The sequence below is a fragment of the Pollachius pollachius genome (assembly GCF_949987615.1).
Source record: "Pollachius pollachius genome assembly, chromosome: 15".
Taxonomy (NCBI): domain Eukaryota; kingdom Metazoa; phylum Chordata; class Actinopteri; order Gadiformes; family Gadidae; genus Pollachius; species Pollachius pollachius.
In genome coordinates this window covers 10929826-10947551 of record NC_136948.1, presented here as the reverse complement: position 1 = coordinate 10947551, position 17726 = coordinate 10929826, and the positions used below count along the sequence as shown (strand labels likewise).

Sequence of the window (17726 nt, the reverse complement as noted above, 5' to 3'; positions counted from 1 at the left end):
CATGGGCCGGAATCGCGGGACGGAGCTGAAAATGGATAAGCGTAAGAAACGCCCGGATGGCGCTGAAAAACTGCGACTTAAAAAGCTGAAGTCTCTGGAGGTGGAAGCTGCTAAATGTTCAAAATTGACAGACCTATTTGGTGCCGGGGTTACCACCCCAGCAGGTGCTGCTGCGCCGGGAGACGAGCGAGTGGAGGCATATATGGTAAGTAACGTTAGCCTGGGGCTAGCTAGGCTACATTTTGAGACCTGTCCAAAACAAAGTAGAAAACGTTTTTACATTGAATGTGATGTGACCTAATTAACTGCATACTTGTGACAACATATTAGCCCAGAGTTGAAGGGCTGTGACTGTTGGTAGTTGTGGTTGATTTTGTTTAAATATGCTGAATTGTGATATTATGGGTTATTATTGTTCAGATGATTTAGCTAAGCTAGCTAACAGCTGCTAATGTCAGCAGTCTCTTGTTGCCATAGCAACAGTAAACATTGACATGGACTAATGAGCTGTATATAGAGATGCAGAATCAAGCTGTATTGTAAATACAGATGAGATACTTTGAATTTTAGCACAAAATACAAGTAAACTTTAATATGCAATATTTGCCATTGAATTTATTGTAATCTTTCAATTAATTTATTGTTTACTGAGGTGATAACTATTTCGCAAGTATAATTTGTGTTTAACTTTAATTTCTGTGTAAATGTGTTACTTTTACTGTAGTTTTCAAATGTCTGTGTATAGTGCTGTCTTGAGCATTTTCAGGTATTGTCACCAAGATCTGACTTTTTTGCACTGAAAAAACACTAGTGTCATAATCAAAACATGACAAAGCCATTAGTGTTGTTACGCTTGTGAACGTTTAGTTCAATATGAACTAATCTTTTATCTTGTACATTATTCTGTGGTTTTGAGTTATTTCCCCATCCAATGATAAAAGCTTTCCCTATGTCCAGCCCAGACAGGTTCAGGGCAAGTCCAGCTGGTCAGTTCAGGGAGAGAGCCAGACCAATGCAGGCAGCCCAAAGACTGCGCCACCTGAGAGGGAAAAGGCTGTAGAGAGTGAGGAGTGTGTCAGCCTTCACTGCACCAAAGTTTGGCTGTTGAGTCTTCTCCAGTATGGTGAGTTTATAATTTTTTATGTTTTATGAAATCATACTTAATTTGTGATGATTAGAGACTTAATAATGTATCCATGTCCCTCCCAGGTTGACCACTTGACATGTGAGAGCCTGAGGAGTTGTTCCCCCTCCGTCCATTTTCAAGGACTTGCTCTCTTACTGCCTCCACTTCACCACTGTATGGCTACTGAGACGTCTCTGATTTGTTGAGTATGTCATGTGTCTTATACGGTTATATGAATTCATACTTGATTTGTGATGATGACTCTTTTAGGTTGACCACCCTATATATGAGAGCCTGAGGAGTTGTTTTCCCTCTGTCTTTGGAGGACCTGCTTTGTCTCCTCCATCATTCACTGGGCCACTTTTGGGTTCCCTTAGCTTATTTCATGTGATGAGAGGAATGCAATATGTGTATGTTTAAAGGTTTATGTGAAGAAACATACTGTATGTGATAAAATGACAATTGGTCATTCATAAATGTCTCTTTATATTCTCTGCTACCATCATCTCCTGTCAAACAGGTTTTCCTGACCTGCTAGAAGTTCTTCTATGATGCTTAAGAAACAGAGAGAGCTTTGTCTTTACTTTGTGAGTTTATTATGCAACTTTTTTTGTCTCAGATTGAAACAAAAGGTTTGATTATGATTATTTCCTAGTTGAAGATTTTCATATTGATGATTTTAATTTCAAACATCTGCATATCTTTTAAGTTCAATTAACAGTTATGCAGGTAGGCCTTATGGCTCTTTTGAGACTCAAGTCATCCTTCATGACAGATAAATTTGTTCACTAAGTGTCACTACATCACAAAAAGGCTACATGGCTACATATACTTCTCAGTTCATAGATACTGAGTACAAGTTCTGTTTGCTGTTTCTTGCAGGTCATGAATTTGGTGAGGAGTGTAGCTGGCTAGCTGCGGACGAGGAAGTTGGTCAATATCTACATGTGCACATACACGGATATGAGAATGCATATCTATTCAGACCTGTAAATCATGTCTTAGACTTTTTAACACAGCTATAGATAATTATCATTTTTTTTCAATTCTCTATTTATGGTTTCATAATGACTTGAGTCACCATTAAAACAAACGAGTTTCAGCTCTAATGCAGCTACTGTCTGTAATATGTTTCTATTTAGATTATTTGTCAGGATATCTTGTTATCCGAGTCTGGTTTTAAACTAATACTGGGCTTACACCAAAAAATTTTCACAGTCACAGACTAAAAACTGAAAGGGTAGCATGAGGGTTAGTCTCGTCCAACCCCTAGTCATGACATAACTTCTGTTGTGATTTGAAACTATAATGAATAAAGACTGAGTGATTGATTGCTATAGCTGTCAAATTTTAGTCCTTGAGTTCATAGTTACTTGCTTTATTTGTTAATTGCTATCAAGGAATATGACTCTCCTTTGTAGTATGCATGAGAGGAGATGCTGCGAGATTTGTGGAGATTTGTGGACACTACGTAGTGTCTGCTGATAATGTATGGGGCTGGTCTGGCAGAAAATGCCAGGGCTGAATTTTTGTCCCAGTCCACCCCTGGACACAGACACACTTACAGACAGACAGACACAGAGACCAGTAGGGTGGACCGAGGGAGAGACAGAGAGTTGATAGAAGATTCAAAAGATGTGACAACATGAGAGCGCTGTAGCTGGATTAATACAAGTGTATAATGATGAAACACCAGAGCATCATCAGAGCTAATAATATCCAGGCTTGTTCTTCTAGGAGCGTGTGAGGCTGTCTGATGTTCGCTGTAACAAGCTCGCTCTAGGGCTGATCAAAGCTCAAGAAAAAAACTGATTAAAGCAACATGAAGTCGATCTTCCTTGGGAATACGTGTGTGAAGTTCAAACCCTTTGGGTTTTAGCTTGGACTTCGTGTTGATGTGAGCGTGTACAGGACTCAAAGAGATGAGCAGCAGGGTGAGACCTGGAGTGAATGGGCCCTCACCAGGGCCCGTGGAGACCCCCTGCATGCTCTCAGCCCCCCAACAGACAGCCGGGACCTTAGATGGGTCCAGGCAGAGGACCCTGGTTTAGACCACCAGGAGAAGGCCTCCATGGGATAGAGTATAGAGTAAGATAAGATGAGTAAAAAATTATGCAAATCAATGTTTTGTTTAACATCTTTGGCATACATAAGATTTTGCATATAAATAGTAAAAAAATACTTGCATCCAGGGGTACCCAGTTACGGTAGCTTTGATGATTAACTACCTATCTATGACCTATCTAACTATCTATCTATGATTAACTATAGATAAACAATTGTTCTTACCACAACATTTTTAATTTTAAGTGTACTTCAAGAAGCTTACTGCTAGTGACCACGCCTACATCTAGAAACCCTTCTCCAGCGCTGTGTGGATCCAGCCTTGGTCCAGTAACTAAATCCTCTGCTTCACATACCATCATCTCATTAGGAACACACACTCGCTCACCTCCCCTGGGACCATACACACACACACACACACACACACACTGTACCAGTTCTGTTAAAGCACCCCGGTCTGCTAGCCACAAGGCCAGGAGGGAAGGCCAGGAGGACCACAGGGAGGGGACCAAGAGGAGGAGAACAGGAAGAGGAGGAGGACCACAAGGAGGAGACCAAGAGGAGGAGAACAGGAAGAGGAGGAGGAGGAGGAGGTGGAGGAGGACCACAGGGAGGAGACCAAGAGGAGGAGAACAGGAAGAGGAGGAGGAGGAGGAGGAGGTGGAGGAGGACCACAGGGAGGAGACCAAGAGGAGGAGAACAGGAAGAGGAGGAGGAGGTGGAGACCAGGAGGAGGAGACCAGGAAGAAGAGGAGGAGAACAGGAAGAGGAGACGGAGGAGAACAGGAAGAGGAGGTGGAGGAGAACAGGAAGAGGAGGTGGAGGAGAACAGGAAGAGGAGGAGGAGGAGGAGGACCACAGGGAAGAGACCAGGAAGAGGAGGAGGAGGACCACAGGGAGGAGACCAAGAGGAGGAGAACAGGAAGAGGAGGAGGAGGAGAACAGGAAGAGGAGGTGGAGGAGGAGGACCACAAGGAGGAAACCAGGAGGAGGAGAACAGGAAGAGGAGGAGGAGGAGGAGACCAGGAGGAGGAGAACAGGAAGAGGAGGTGGAGGAGGAGGACCACAAGGAGGAGACCAGGAGTAGGAGAACAGGAAGAGGAGGAGGAGGAGGAGACCAGGAGGAGGAGAACAGGAAGAGGAGGTGGAGGAGGAGGACCACAAGGAGAACAGTAGGAGGAGAACAGGAAGAGGAGGAGGAGGAGGAGGACCACAGGGAGGAGACCAAGAGGAGGAGAACAGGAGGAGGAGGAGAACAGGGAGAGGAGGAGAACAGGAAGAGGAGGTGGAGGAGGAAATAGTGTTCCTGTATCATTTATTCACCCTCCTCACTGTACAGTAAACTCCATCACTCGGGTACAGACCAGTTAAACATAATCTGTTTGTAGATAGCCGTAGCCAAATGAGCCACAAAACAAGCAGCGATTGATAGATTACAGAATATTTGAATGCCAAAGCTTTTGAAAGCGCTCCAATACACAGACATATTGATACTATTTCAATGACATTGACACACTTGGCAGAACCAGGGCATTTTATGAATGCGCAACCTTAATCCTTGACCAGTCGACAATCTGTGTGTTCGGTTTAAGTGTTCGCTCACCAATACAACGGGATTCTTCCCGCTGGACAGAAGCTGAGGGCCACAGGAACCAAGCGGGGCCCATCTATTGTGAGGACTGTGAGGGACCCATTGAAGCCCGGCTGTAGAGAGCAGCTGGGCCCCCAGCGAAGGGCCCGATTGTTCTCGGGGCCGGGCACACTCAATGGACAGATTTATAGCGACCCGAGAAAGCTGTGGTTTCGCTCGCTGGGAGGCTCTCCGGAGATGAGGGCGAGTAGGAAAGCACTGGTTTCCATGGGATCGGTATTAAAAAGGAACTCATGAGTTCAGGAAGAAATGGTGAATTGATTTGGCTGGAAGTCAATACCACTGTATAACTGTATTATCTGAGTGGGACAGAAGGATGGGTTAGGAAGCAGCTGTACTCCTCTGCTGCATTGAAACTCTCTGCGCTGAATGAGTTGTCAATAACTATGATTGTATCGGAGCTATAGATAATTATATCTCACCAGAAATTATTAGCCGAGCTGATCAGTTGCCATGACAACAAGCATTAGCTTGTTGTGGCTAATTGACCTGTTCGATGCTTAATGGTTGACCCCCCGAACTACATCACCAATCAGCTTTAAAATCAATATAACCAGCCATGGCCTGCATGTGTATATTGACACATTAATGTAAAATTGTTATTGACCAGGGAGTGCCCATCTCATACACACACACACACACACACACACACACACACACACACAAACACAAACACACACACACACACACGCACACACACGCACACAAAATAAAGAGAAGCTGCCACTCTCTATACACTATAGAAAGTCCTCCATCACCTCACACACACTCCAACACGCGGATCCTGCATCCTCTCCTACCGGACCCTCTTTTGTCTTCTCCTCAGCGTTAGAAACACGGCTCTCTAAAACACTGCTAACCCACAGTACAGTCAGGGGGAAGAGGTGCACTTTGGAGATGTGCTCCAGCAAATGAACAGCGCAGCTAAATTGCTAAATTAGCATTCCTCTCTCCTGATGGCAATAAAGCTAAATGAGCGTGAGCACGTCCTAACTGTCCTCATAGTGAATGTGCCCGTTTTAATAAGCACTGAGAGGTACCGGAGTGATCTAAATTAATCCTTATGTTTATGCATTACCTCAACATCATCATCATCAGAGTGTTCAGCAGCAGCTGCTGGTAGCTAATCTAGAAAGACCCTCGGGTCCCAGGGGGCTGGTGTGTTTCCTCCCCGTCGCCCCCCTGAACCCTCAGAGGGGACCACCATATGGGAGCAGGGTTTCATATTCTGGATGTAACGTATTTGTTCATTGGATACGAAAGCCAAATTATACTGAATACCAACTCAGTAAATGAAAGATACGAAGATTGTAAAAATAATGAACAATACTGTTGAGGGAAAATATTATATTCCAGTCCCAATAAATCAATATCAATCAATATAATGTGCGTGCGTGCGTGCCCTTATGACTGTGTGTGTCTCCTTATGACTCTTTGTGTGTGTGTGTGTGTGTGTGTGTATGTGTGTATGTGTGTGTGTGTGTGTGTGTGTGTGTGTGTGTGTGTGTGTGTGTGTGTGTGTGTGTGTGTGTGTGTGTGTGTGTGTGTGTGTGTGTGTGTGTGTGTGTGTGTTTCCTTATGACTATGTGTCTGTGCGTGCGTGTGTGTCCTTATGACCCTCGGTGTGCGTGCGTGTGGTTCTTCCAGCATGGTCCAGAAAAAGAAATCAAAATGGCTTTTCATTTCCTTTAACCGGTTCTAAACGCCTTCCAAACTTCCTGCTGACCCAGCAGTTACCACAGCCGGATCTGAAACCAGAGGCCATGAGTCTACACCGTGGCCCTGGATCGACCCGCGTGGCCAAACAGAGCAGCCCATTGACTCTTTGTCACCAGGCTAACACGGCAGCTAAGCCAGTGCTTAGCTAGCTCAGCCAGGCAGACACGATTCTGTCTGCCGGCTGAAACCTTCCTTGTTGTGCCCGGCTCGGAGTTCCCTTTCCCAAGGGCTCCACCGCCAAAGCCGGGCGGGGGAACGTGCTCAGGGAGGTGGAAGGGGTTTTGCATTGCCCTTATTGTCTGCCTCATAGCGATATCCAACTCTGTTATATTCTGCTACTTGTGCGTGACTAGAACTCAGAGGCCCGCCTCCGCTTCAGTCATACTGGGTTAATTACGTTTGGAGGGATTCAAATGATTAATTATGTCTGTGAAATAATGATACTCTCCGGAAAGCGGAAAGCTTACTTTTCTGCAATTGATGCGAGGCGTGCCTTTCATGACAATATAAGACTATACGAAGCAGCATTATCACAAAGATAAGGCCAACACAGACAGAAAGAGGAAATAAAGGCAAAGTAATCAGAGTGAAACAGGGGGGGGGGGGTTAAAGAGACGATGACAAAGCTGAAGTAGAAGAAGGAAGGGGGTGGAGAGAGGGTGATGAGTCCATGTCCACCTCCTACTCTCTGGGCCTGGAGAAGAAAGGCATTCCAGGATGATTGCATGTGGCAGACACTGACAGATGAGACGGTCCCCTTTGCCTCATTGTTCCAGTGGGGAATCATCTGCAGATGACAGCACGTCTGCTTGGGCCCGCGTTACTACGGAGGGCCTCCGTCCACCACAACAAGCACCCACACGGGTTTTGGTTGTGTTACAAACCGTCCACTCTGCATTCTTAAAGCTACACAAACGCAGACAGACACTTTGTTTTTTGGATCCAAGCCTCCCTCTCTAGATCGGAAAAATCCAAAAGAACACTTGTAATAGTGTGTAAAGAAATGTATCAGACACACTGGTTCCTGGAGTATTCTGCCAAATAGCAGAGTCTCCTGACCCCGTCTGATCCCTGCAGCCTCCCACCCCCGGTCAGAGTCACACCAACCAACCTGTCGGCCACAGACTGCGGATATAAGCCAATAAGAAGGTCATCGGGACTCAAACGTGCTTATGCAATTCCTTTTGTTTATGTGTGTGTGTGTACCGTGTGTGTGCATGAGTTCAACACGCTTACGACCTACACTTTCATCCACACACACACACGTATACGAAGCAATTGATGTGCAAAAGTGAATCACCGACACGGTGATTCACTTCATGTCTCCACTGGGGCCACGGCCCCATCCTAATTCTGACACTTTCAAAGTTAGCATCTTTCCATTTGCTGTACTGCCTCAGGAAACACAAAGCCAGGGAACATCCCTTTGTATGTGTTCTTTGTGGAAGGCAGGAAGTTCCAAAACACACACACACACACACCCAAACACACACACACACACACACACACGGTAGAGTTTACGCGCTGCCGCACTAAGTAATGATGTGTAGACGCGGTGCCAGCCTCTCTCTGCGGGGTGCTGGTAGTAATGGCATACAGTGCATTAGTGCGATTGGAAAACGGCTCTCTTCGTCCTTCACTCATCTTCCCCACACCTCCCCCCTCCACTCCTCTTCCCCCTCCCCTCCTACCTCGCATGATTGGCTCCGCCTTTCAGACCCCAGCTTATCGGGGCGGGGGGGGGGGGTGATGCAGCACTTGGTTGCACCACAGGGGGTGGGTCGAGCAGGGTTCAGTCCCGCCTTAGCCAGGGGCTCCAAAAGGAACAACGGTGGGCACGCGATGCATTGCATGACAACGCTGTTGACAGGCTCCCCAGGTCTAGAGGAGACGCACACACAGACAAACACCCTGTTCATTTGCCCCGGTCCCGCTGCAGTAGTAGCAGGACAGGGACCCAAGACAAGCCCTGCTGCCTAGCGGCTCGTCTCTGGACGGAGACCTGCTCCACACAGCTCCTTATGCGTCAACATGTGGGTGAACAGAGGAGGAACTCCTGCTCGGGGTCCACCGGCACGAGGCCCAGACGCCCTGCAGGGAAACCTGCAAGTGGTTTAGAACACGTGGGTCGGATAAACCGCTCACACGCAGCCGCCCTCCACCAGCCCTGGAGAGGAGCGGCGGAGACCCCTGGAGGAAACTGGCTCGGCTGGAGAGGGGGAGTCCAGCTGATTATTAGCCACAGCAGCAGAGTGATTTCAGAGTGTCATTTCATACCGGTTCTTTGCTTAAACACTGCTGAACATGGTGTATACTGCTGAACACGGTGTATACTGCTGAACACGGTGTATACTGCTGAACACGGTGTATACTGCTGAACACGGTGTATAATGCTGAACACGGTGTGGTACAGACGGATTTAGAATCCCGCCTTAGAAGGTGCAGATCCACCAACGTGGTCCAGTGTGTGAAACGAGTAAAGTCAATATTGAACTGGTAGAGGGTATCGTCGGGGACGACCGCTGGCTCCAGGCCTCCAGAGCCCCAGGGCAGGCTCACAGGGACTCACAAGTTTCAGTGTTTGGGGTCGGGGGGGGGGGGGGGGGGGGGGGCGCAGGAAAGAGAAAGGGATGGAGGGGGTGGTTCACTTATACTGTGCCCCATAAAACTGACACACTCTCTGTAGACGTCCCACCCAACCCCCACCTCGAGGTGAAGGCCTGAGAGCCCTGAGGGCCCTGCGGGCCTCACAGGGGCTCTGAACAGAGACCTCCACTCAATGTTGGGACAACATCACCATTTCAACTTGAAAGTTTCTTTCTCTGAGCAGGACCCTCGGTGGCACTACATGGTGTTCCCATCGCAGGACCCCTTCAGGAGCGGTCAGGGCTCCTGGAGAGAGCAGGCCTGGTAGTCTGGGGCCCGGCCGTTAACACCACCTGCCAGGGCTTACACTCACTGCAGGGGGGAGGACAGAGCCGGGGGCGGCTGTTTTAAAGAGCTAAAGAAAACAAACTTATGTCGTCGTGCCCCCCCCCCCCCCCACACACACACACACACACACACACATTGACTCCACCCCCACCCCCCCACACAAACTCCAACCCCTAGACACACACACACACACACATCCACCCTGACCCGACTCTCGTGCCTTCAACACCTCCTCCACTTTAACCCCTGTTAAAGTGCGCGACTGAAGTTTATTGTGTTCTTTAGTATAATCAACCGACTTTCAAGTGCGATGAAAGGAGTGAGCAGCAAATCAACAACAGGGGTGGGGGTAGTAAATATAAGATGAGAAACCTGAATGAAAATCACAGGCTTGAAACACACACACACACACACACACACACACACACACACACTTGATATTTACAGAGAACTGCAACTGGCGTTGATAAAGGTGACTTGATGCCTTGGTAAGAAAACTAAAAACGTGTGCGCTGTACTCAGAGGGAAGTATCAGATGAAGTGTGTAAAGCAGCGGGGGTCTTGATGGAGGCAATGAGCACCAAATGTTCAGCGCTTTGAGGGGGAAGTCAAATCCTCAGACCTCCTGTTTGCTTTGTCTCCCCTATTCTCTTCTTGCCCTGGCGCTGTTCTCCTGACCTGTAAGGACCTCATGGGGGAATGTGTTCTTTGGTTAGTGTCCGCTTCAAAGAGCCAGGCAGACACTTAACACAAACGACGCGCTTAAGTCTAGAAAATATCAACTTACACAGTGTGTGTGTGTGTGTGTGTGTGTGTGTGTGTGTGTGTGTGTGTGTGTGTGTGTGTGTGTGTGTGTGTGTGTGTGTGTGTGTGTGTGTGTGTGTGTGTGTGTGTGTGTCTTCAGCCTCAAAGGGAAAGCAAGGGTCTTAAAAAGGAGTATAGTCGTCTTGTCAGACCTTTCTAAAAACCACAGGAACGTGGCTCACATGACCTTAATGTTGGACGCTACCACCGGGACGAGGTGTGATTCATCTAACGAGACATCAGCCGCAGGCCCACGTGGGACTCACACACATTACTAAAACCAACATGTTCAAGACCAGTTCCCCAGTTCAGCTTCCTGTTAGAAGACCCCGGTCCAGTCTATGAGCTGCTGTGAAACGAACAGCATCTGGTGAGGAACCTCAGGAGATTGGAAACATAAATATAATAAATACGTTTCTTACATTATGGCCCCAGTAATACTGCAATCAGGTAACATCCGGTCATAAAGTTCTTCGACTTGGATGGCGTACAAGTAAAAGTTTTTCTGAAACAAAAATACACATGAAAGGGAGCCAGGATGTAATCACTTTACCAGGAGGAGGGGCTCACTGCTTTATTATTGGATTGGCGCATGTGGTCGCATATTTCATTTGGTAAACATTAGAAAAGTGAAAACACTCAAACCCAGCAGAAGCCCACCCTCAAACAAACACACTTTCCTCCACCCTCTTCCTCCTCCTCCCACTCAGCCATGCTGAGAGACAAACAAATCAATGATGAGTTCATTAATGGAGAGCCACTCCCTCCTGGAGCCCAGAGCTGGGACTCTCCGACGGGACGGGGTTCTATCCCCTCTGCCCGCCCCCCCCCCCCCCCCCCCCCCTCCACACCCAGGCTCCCTAACCCTGTGACCACAGGCCAGAGCCCCCCTCCAAGGCCTGCTGAGACCAGGGTTCCCCAGGGTTGTGTGGACCAAACCGCCCACTGAATCAAATCTTACCAGGCATGATGATGGAGCCCAGACTGATCCCTCCCCTCCCATACCCACTCACCTAACTTTGGACAGAAAGACACTTTGTTAAACGTTCCTAACCCGACTGACCTACTGTAGTATGCACGGTGCACTGCTGAATGCAAAATACCTCAAGGACAGAGGCGTCGTAGTAAGAGTAATACAATTATTCCTGCCAAACTTCCCGTTTCAATTACAGTCTGTATTCAGATTTTAACAAGACATGTTGAAGCCTCATTGGATAGAGGTACAGCCTGCCCCCTCACGCACACTGCTGACTGCTCACTGAGCGGCTGAATGAACGCCTGCTTCTGCAAACTCGGGTCCCTCGGACCTCTAGGTCTGAGTGAGGGGGCTACAGTCGGGGCTAAGGCCGGGGCTGTATACAGACATAAGCCCTCTGTGTAGCTCTGGGTGAGGGGGCTCTTGGCTGTGTGAATGCAGTCTTAAGCCCGCATGTGGCGCTGTGTTCAGATCCCCTGCCGGCCACCTGCTCCGGGCAGCAGCTGCGTGGCTGCAGCCGTTCCCGCCGGCAGCAGCGGCGAGAGGAATCTGGCGTGAGGAGGTCAGCCCCCTGGCCTGGGAACCGCTCCAGCACCAACACATGCTGGCTGGCTGATACGCCAATAAAGCCTTATGATGGTGGTGCTGGTGGTGGTGGTGGGCACACAGGGCCCGTCTCGCAGTCAGGGGAGGAAAGGCTTTGAACCCCGGGCTTTTGGGCTTTGGGAGGAACAATGGAGTGATGAGAACACAGGAGGAGCGATCGTCCACCAGGGAGTTGAGGAGATAAAAATAGAAGCCGTCTTGGTGCGTTCTGCCGGCGGTGCTCCGCCCACACACTGTCAACAACTGATGGGGAGGAGAGTCATGTGTGAACCCGAGCCAGGAGATGTGTGATGATCCGTCTCCGGGCCGCAGACAGCAGCAGTCTGGGCCCACAGCGGTTTTCCACAGAATCCTCAGAGTACTCCAGACAATATGCCACACACGCCAGCTCTCAGTACGGTTGGAACAGGGCCTTATCGCCGCACACAGCAGCCACGCCCGGCCCTCCATCAGATGAATTAACAGCCCCATGTAAGAGCTAGGAGTAATGGTTTCATCCCACAAATTGAGTTGTGACAAGCCCCCCACCTACCCCCCGCCATACCTTGATATAAATAATTCAACAGAGAGAAATGAGCAGAGTGGGGGGGGGAGGGGGGGCCTGGTGGGAGGGGGCCCCCATCACTGGAGGAGCTGAAGAACCTCACCACAGGGGGCAGGGTCCACCAGTGAGCCAGTGTTGTGGGTTATTGTTGGTCTCTGGCCGGGCATGGAGAACTGGGAACGTTGAACAGTAAATTAGATGGATAATCACTCAGAGATCAAAGGGCCGAGGGCCGACAGTGGTTTCTATGCAACGGATCTCTGAGACTAAATTACAAGAATGCGACCTGCACCGCATGAATCACTAGAGGCAAGACATGAGAAAGCAGAGTGATATCTGGCGGTAAACACATGCAGCTGGAGCGTTGGTTACCATATTGACACCGGAGACGTTTTGATTAATGTTTCCATGTTCGGACTCATATGGGGTTCATTTGTATTTGACGCTCGGAGTGGGCTGTTGCTGAAAGACACAGCCAATACCAACCCAGTCCTCTGTGCCACAGAGTGAATACAGTGGAAGATCCATTTATGGCAGCAATGCTTTTGAGAAGCAAATCAATAAACCAAAGTTTAGATCACCTGGGAATTCCACACAAAGAAGGCCTTCAGTTTGTATTCGGAAGGCCAGTGTGGCACAGACTGAGCAGAGACAGGAGTGGAACAGGAGACAGCTGGATAATGCATTTTTTCATAATAGATACAAGAGACACAACAAGTCCCTGGAGAGGAGAGGGACCGTTCTCTGGGCTCGATACCAAAGCAGAGTCCAAAAGGCCAGCTCCTCTCCCAGGCGTGTGGTGTTGTTGTACTGGTCCAACAGCCCTATTGAGCCCCCACCTATTGAGCCCCCCAACGAGACCTGATGCATCTCCAGTCACGTTGAAAAGCTCACATGAAATGTAAGAAGCTTCTCCATTCCCTGACCTTCTGCCTTCATCAGAGGACGAGAGCAACAAAGGGGAACAGGGAGTAGCCATGTTTGGGTCAGGACAGTCCAAACATCCGACTTACTGGACAAACTGGTTTAATAGCTGTGGTTTTGAGAGGACGCGCAAACACGTCAAACGCAGTCATTAAGTAGTTTCCGTCAATTTCGGAAGCCTTCCTAAAGCTAATGAGGTTATGTCAGATGTAATTGATTACGGGCATAAATAATTACACAATAGTTTGGTCCGCCAAAGTTCCTACTGGTTTTATCCCATCGCCTGTCAATGTCTTCAGGGAAACACAAGAGGGAGAGGTCAAAGGTCAGAGGTCCTCCTAAATAAGGCAATTTGGCATCAAAACCGGATATTGTTGGAATCTTAGATATACTCTGAAAATGTGCTCTCCATTTTGGTATTTCATCCCTCAGGATTTAGGATCAGAACCTCAAAGTCGTTAGCCAAATACTCTGGGCCATTTGGGTAACAGACTCCCCCGCTAATCGCAATCCACCGACAAATTTAAAACCTGCTTCTCCGGACACAGAGTCTCCGAACATCAGTCCTTCAGCCCTGAAGACGGTCCATCACTGCCAAACATTGCCACCAAAATGACAACTGAATTTTGTAAGCGTTTTTACTGCTCGCTCAGATATTTCTTTGCCACCAAAAACGACCATTCCTTTGGTCGTCTTCGCTTTGGCACTAAGTGGGTGGGGACCGAAACTCCACTATATTAACAATAACCTTTCTGTGCTCCTTTCCTTCAATAATAGAGGCGTTCATCACAAAGTGAGGTCCGGGTGTAAAAGCCCCGGTTCATTGTGCGTGGTGATCCAGCTTTCATTAATGACATACATAGTAACATTTTGTTAACAACTGTAACATTGCTAACCCAAAAAAATAGTCCAGGACCTTCAGGTGGTGTTTGGACTTGTGAACATGTAACCGATCACTTCCAGGGCTACAATGGCCCTGGCTAGCTCTTAGGAAACACAAAGTATACCCGAGTGAGCAGGAAAGCACAAGAGCAAAGACAGCATTTGCACTCACAGAGTAATCATTTGTTTGCACAGATGTGTCATCCTTGCTCACCAGTTTCAGCACTGATATGGTGCCAAAGGTCTAGATAGAAGTTAACCTTCTTTTGTTTTAACAAGTGTATCGTTTTTGGGGGTGTGCAAAGTGTTTTTAACCACTGTGAAATGGTGTGTTTGTGCTGAACTCTGACTTTAAACAATAGTTCTACATTGATGCATCAGTGATGCCTCATGGACAGTTGACATGTGGCGCTCAGGGGAAATAATAACCTAGCAGTTGTCAGAAACCACCAAGAACTCCAGAAGAAGGGTGTTAATAAGACGCCGCTCCCTGGCTGACGGTGTCCTCACTGTCAGCACAGCAAAACTGCCATTCCAAGGTAAAAAGGGCATCTATAATACTGCTGCTTCAGTGGAATATAATATGTGTTCTCTTACTGAATAACCAATTCATATGCAGAAAAATAAATGCAAAAGGAGGAAGTTATTATATCCTATACATAACATTTTCCGTCTTGGGCCATTTCAAAATGTTATTTTTAACAAATTACGAAACATGACCAAAGGCCCTGAGACGACCAGACGGTGCAGATTCCTGCGGGTTTGATGTAGAGAATGAGTGCAGGAGAGAGGTTCCAGCCATAGCCAGCCAGACAATACACGGATGTGTTCCTGCTCCCGGCCGCTGCGTGTGTGAGCGGGCCGACGGAGCGAAGTGAAGCAGGCCTGTTGTCCCAACAAGCTGGCCTTGTGTTGGTTAGGGAGGATAGGTCAGCCTAAAAACAACAACACAGAAGAACAAAAGCTCCCGGCCGACTATATGGCCCCGTTCTCTGGACAACAATGGTGGACGCATACGAAGAGCTTGGAGACCGCCTCTTCCAACAAACGCACAAACCAGAAACCACCATTTCTTAGAATAAGGGTGTTAGCTCTTTTATAAACTGAGGCTCTCTGCATTTAAATGAGTCTCCTAATCTCTCAGACACAACAGTACACAGACTCTGAGACACGCTGTCGAAGGCCCAAGGGCACCAGACATCTCTATGGACCAGTTCTCGTTCAGAAAGAGGAAGCTATGAGCACGTGGCTTTCCTCCGGCCCGCTGCACCTGTCCTCAGAGCAGGTGTGCAGCTGGCAGGCAAATGGAAAACAAAAGCCACAACCCTCACCAAGGTGCAAAGGATCAGAGCGCTTATGGTAAACCTGACATTGAGCCGGGACGTGGATTAGTGGAGCAACACTGACATTATGACCAGGAGCTCAGAGCCATTCTCCTTGTGTTGCTTTACAAGCAAATGGTAAATGGACTGCATTTATACAGCGCTTTTATAACCGGTGGCCACTCACAGTGCTTTACAATATTGCCTAATATTCACCCAATAATGCACACACTGAAGGCGGTATTAACCATGTAGGGCGAGGGAGCAGTTAGGGTAAGGTGCCTTGCTCAGGGGCACATCGGCCCTCAACTAATAGGAGTCGGGGATTGAACTAGCAACCTTCTGGTTACCAGCCAACCCGCTCTACCTCCTGAGCCGCATGTCGCCTAAGTGACCCAATGTAATAACTTATACCATTTAGATATTCTCTTTAACTATGACAAATAAACAACCACATGGAACTCGAGCAGCTGCTTATAACGGAGGAGAATAGAGAGATAGAAAGGTTATACAACTTTTACGTGCTTTGGTTATATATTCCCCTGCCAACAAACCCATTTCAACTGAATGGACATGGAGGGAGAAAGCTCTTCAATCTTGGCACACGAAGTGGGGGGGGGGGGGGGGGGGGGGGGGGGGGGGGTCTTAACATGGACGGATGGAGGAGGGCACCCTAAAAAAGCGGAAGTGTCCTTCCTGATAACGACCTGAGAGGCAGAGGGACTGTAACAGACTACTCCCGCAGTATAGGTGGGAAGAAGAGTAAACTGGGTCAAGAACATTGAGCATCTATTCCTGTATCTTTTGAAACAGGGCTGCATCTATTTTCGCAAACAAAGGTTTACGATTAATCCTGGGCAGTAAACTATGATGAGATTACATATATAGATGAATGGATGAATTAAGAAATACCTATATTCCTAAATGAAGACCTTTTATACAAGTCAAAGCCCACTTGGTAGGCTACCTATATTCTAAATGTCACCCTGAACTACAACGTGTTGTCTTTGATAGCAGACTATATTTATGAGAAGAAAATCTACCGTGTAAGTGTTACCAATCTAAAACACATCACTGTACCGTTAGTTACACACTAAAGCTGACGCTTTAACAGACACACACACACACACACACACACACACACACACACACACACACACACACACACACACACACACACACACACACACACACACACACACACACACTCTCTCTCTCTCTCTCTTACCTCCTCAAGAGCAGCCACCGTGTTCCTACAGTGGGACATTCGGGTGGTGAAGTTGGAGGCGGTCGGCGCCTTATAATCTTCATTTGTCTCCGTCACGAACTCCGAAACTGTTATCTGGTCCGGCATTATTAATCCTTTATGGTAGAAAGTGTTGCAGTTGGATTCGGCTGGTTATACCGCTGTCAAGGGCTCCGATCACAAAAGTTCACGACGATAGAGTGTCATAAGAAACTCCAAAGTGAACCATAGCTCCTCATCTGTCCGTCATTCCGCTGGTCGGACCACAACAAAACAATCCCGTCCACAGTGCTGCACGCTGGCTCCTGGTGGCTCCTGGTGGCTCCTGGTGGCTCCTGGTGGCTCCTGGTGGCTCCTGGTGGCTCTTGTTGGCTCCTGGTGGCTCGGTGCGCCCCGCTGGTAGACTGGTTGATCTTAATTAAGATCTCATTAAGTCAACACACGGCAGAGCAGATCGGATACCGTCTCTGAAAAGGTCAGTTTCTCCGCCAACGGTGCGTGATCTTCTTCGGTGGAAAGAGGGGTAACTTCTGTAGCGAGGCTCGTGCCTGGGAAACACGACTAGGCGTTTCAACCGGAGCGCAGAAACTGACAAAGGTGGAGGAGGAGATTTCATGGATGTGCACTGGCCAATGGGAGAGACTTGCTGGTGCCAGCGGGCTAATCAGAGTCCACGGGAGGCGTGACCGCTGTCTTGATTCCAGCCGCACCGAGACTCCTTTTTTAAGGTGGAGAAGGGAGTTGGGCCAACAAAGAAAGACTGTCGGACGATTCAGAAATATCAAAGACAAGTTTATGTTACAAATTTGCTTTCTTCGGGCTGTTAATAGTTACTTTATTAAGTTAAACACAGAGAACAGCAGAAAGGCCTATAATGTTTATTACTATTTGGCCTAGCATGCATATAATGACATAGATTGATGTGTGC

The 17726-nt window shown here is 48.0% G+C and overlaps 1 protein-coding gene across 4 annotated transcripts in view; it reads right to left on the bottom strand.

The window, feature by feature from the left end:
- asap2a (ArfGAP with SH3 domain, ankyrin repeat and PH domain 2a) overlaps window positions 1-17351 on the bottom strand; it is a gene marked incomplete at its 3' end in the record, with an annotated part of 51627 nt that extends 34276 nt beyond the window's left edge. For all 4 annotated transcript variants that reach the window (XM_079751863.1, XM_079751860.1, XM_079751861.1 and 1 more), the window contains exon 1: window positions 16781-17351. In XM_079751863.1, the coding sequence (XP_079607989.1) occupies window positions 16781-16906 (126 nt within the window). In that variant the 5' untranslated portion in view covers window positions 16907-17351. The remainder of the gene's footprint in view (window positions 1-16780) is intronic.
- Window positions 17352-17726: the final 375 nt, after the last annotated feature.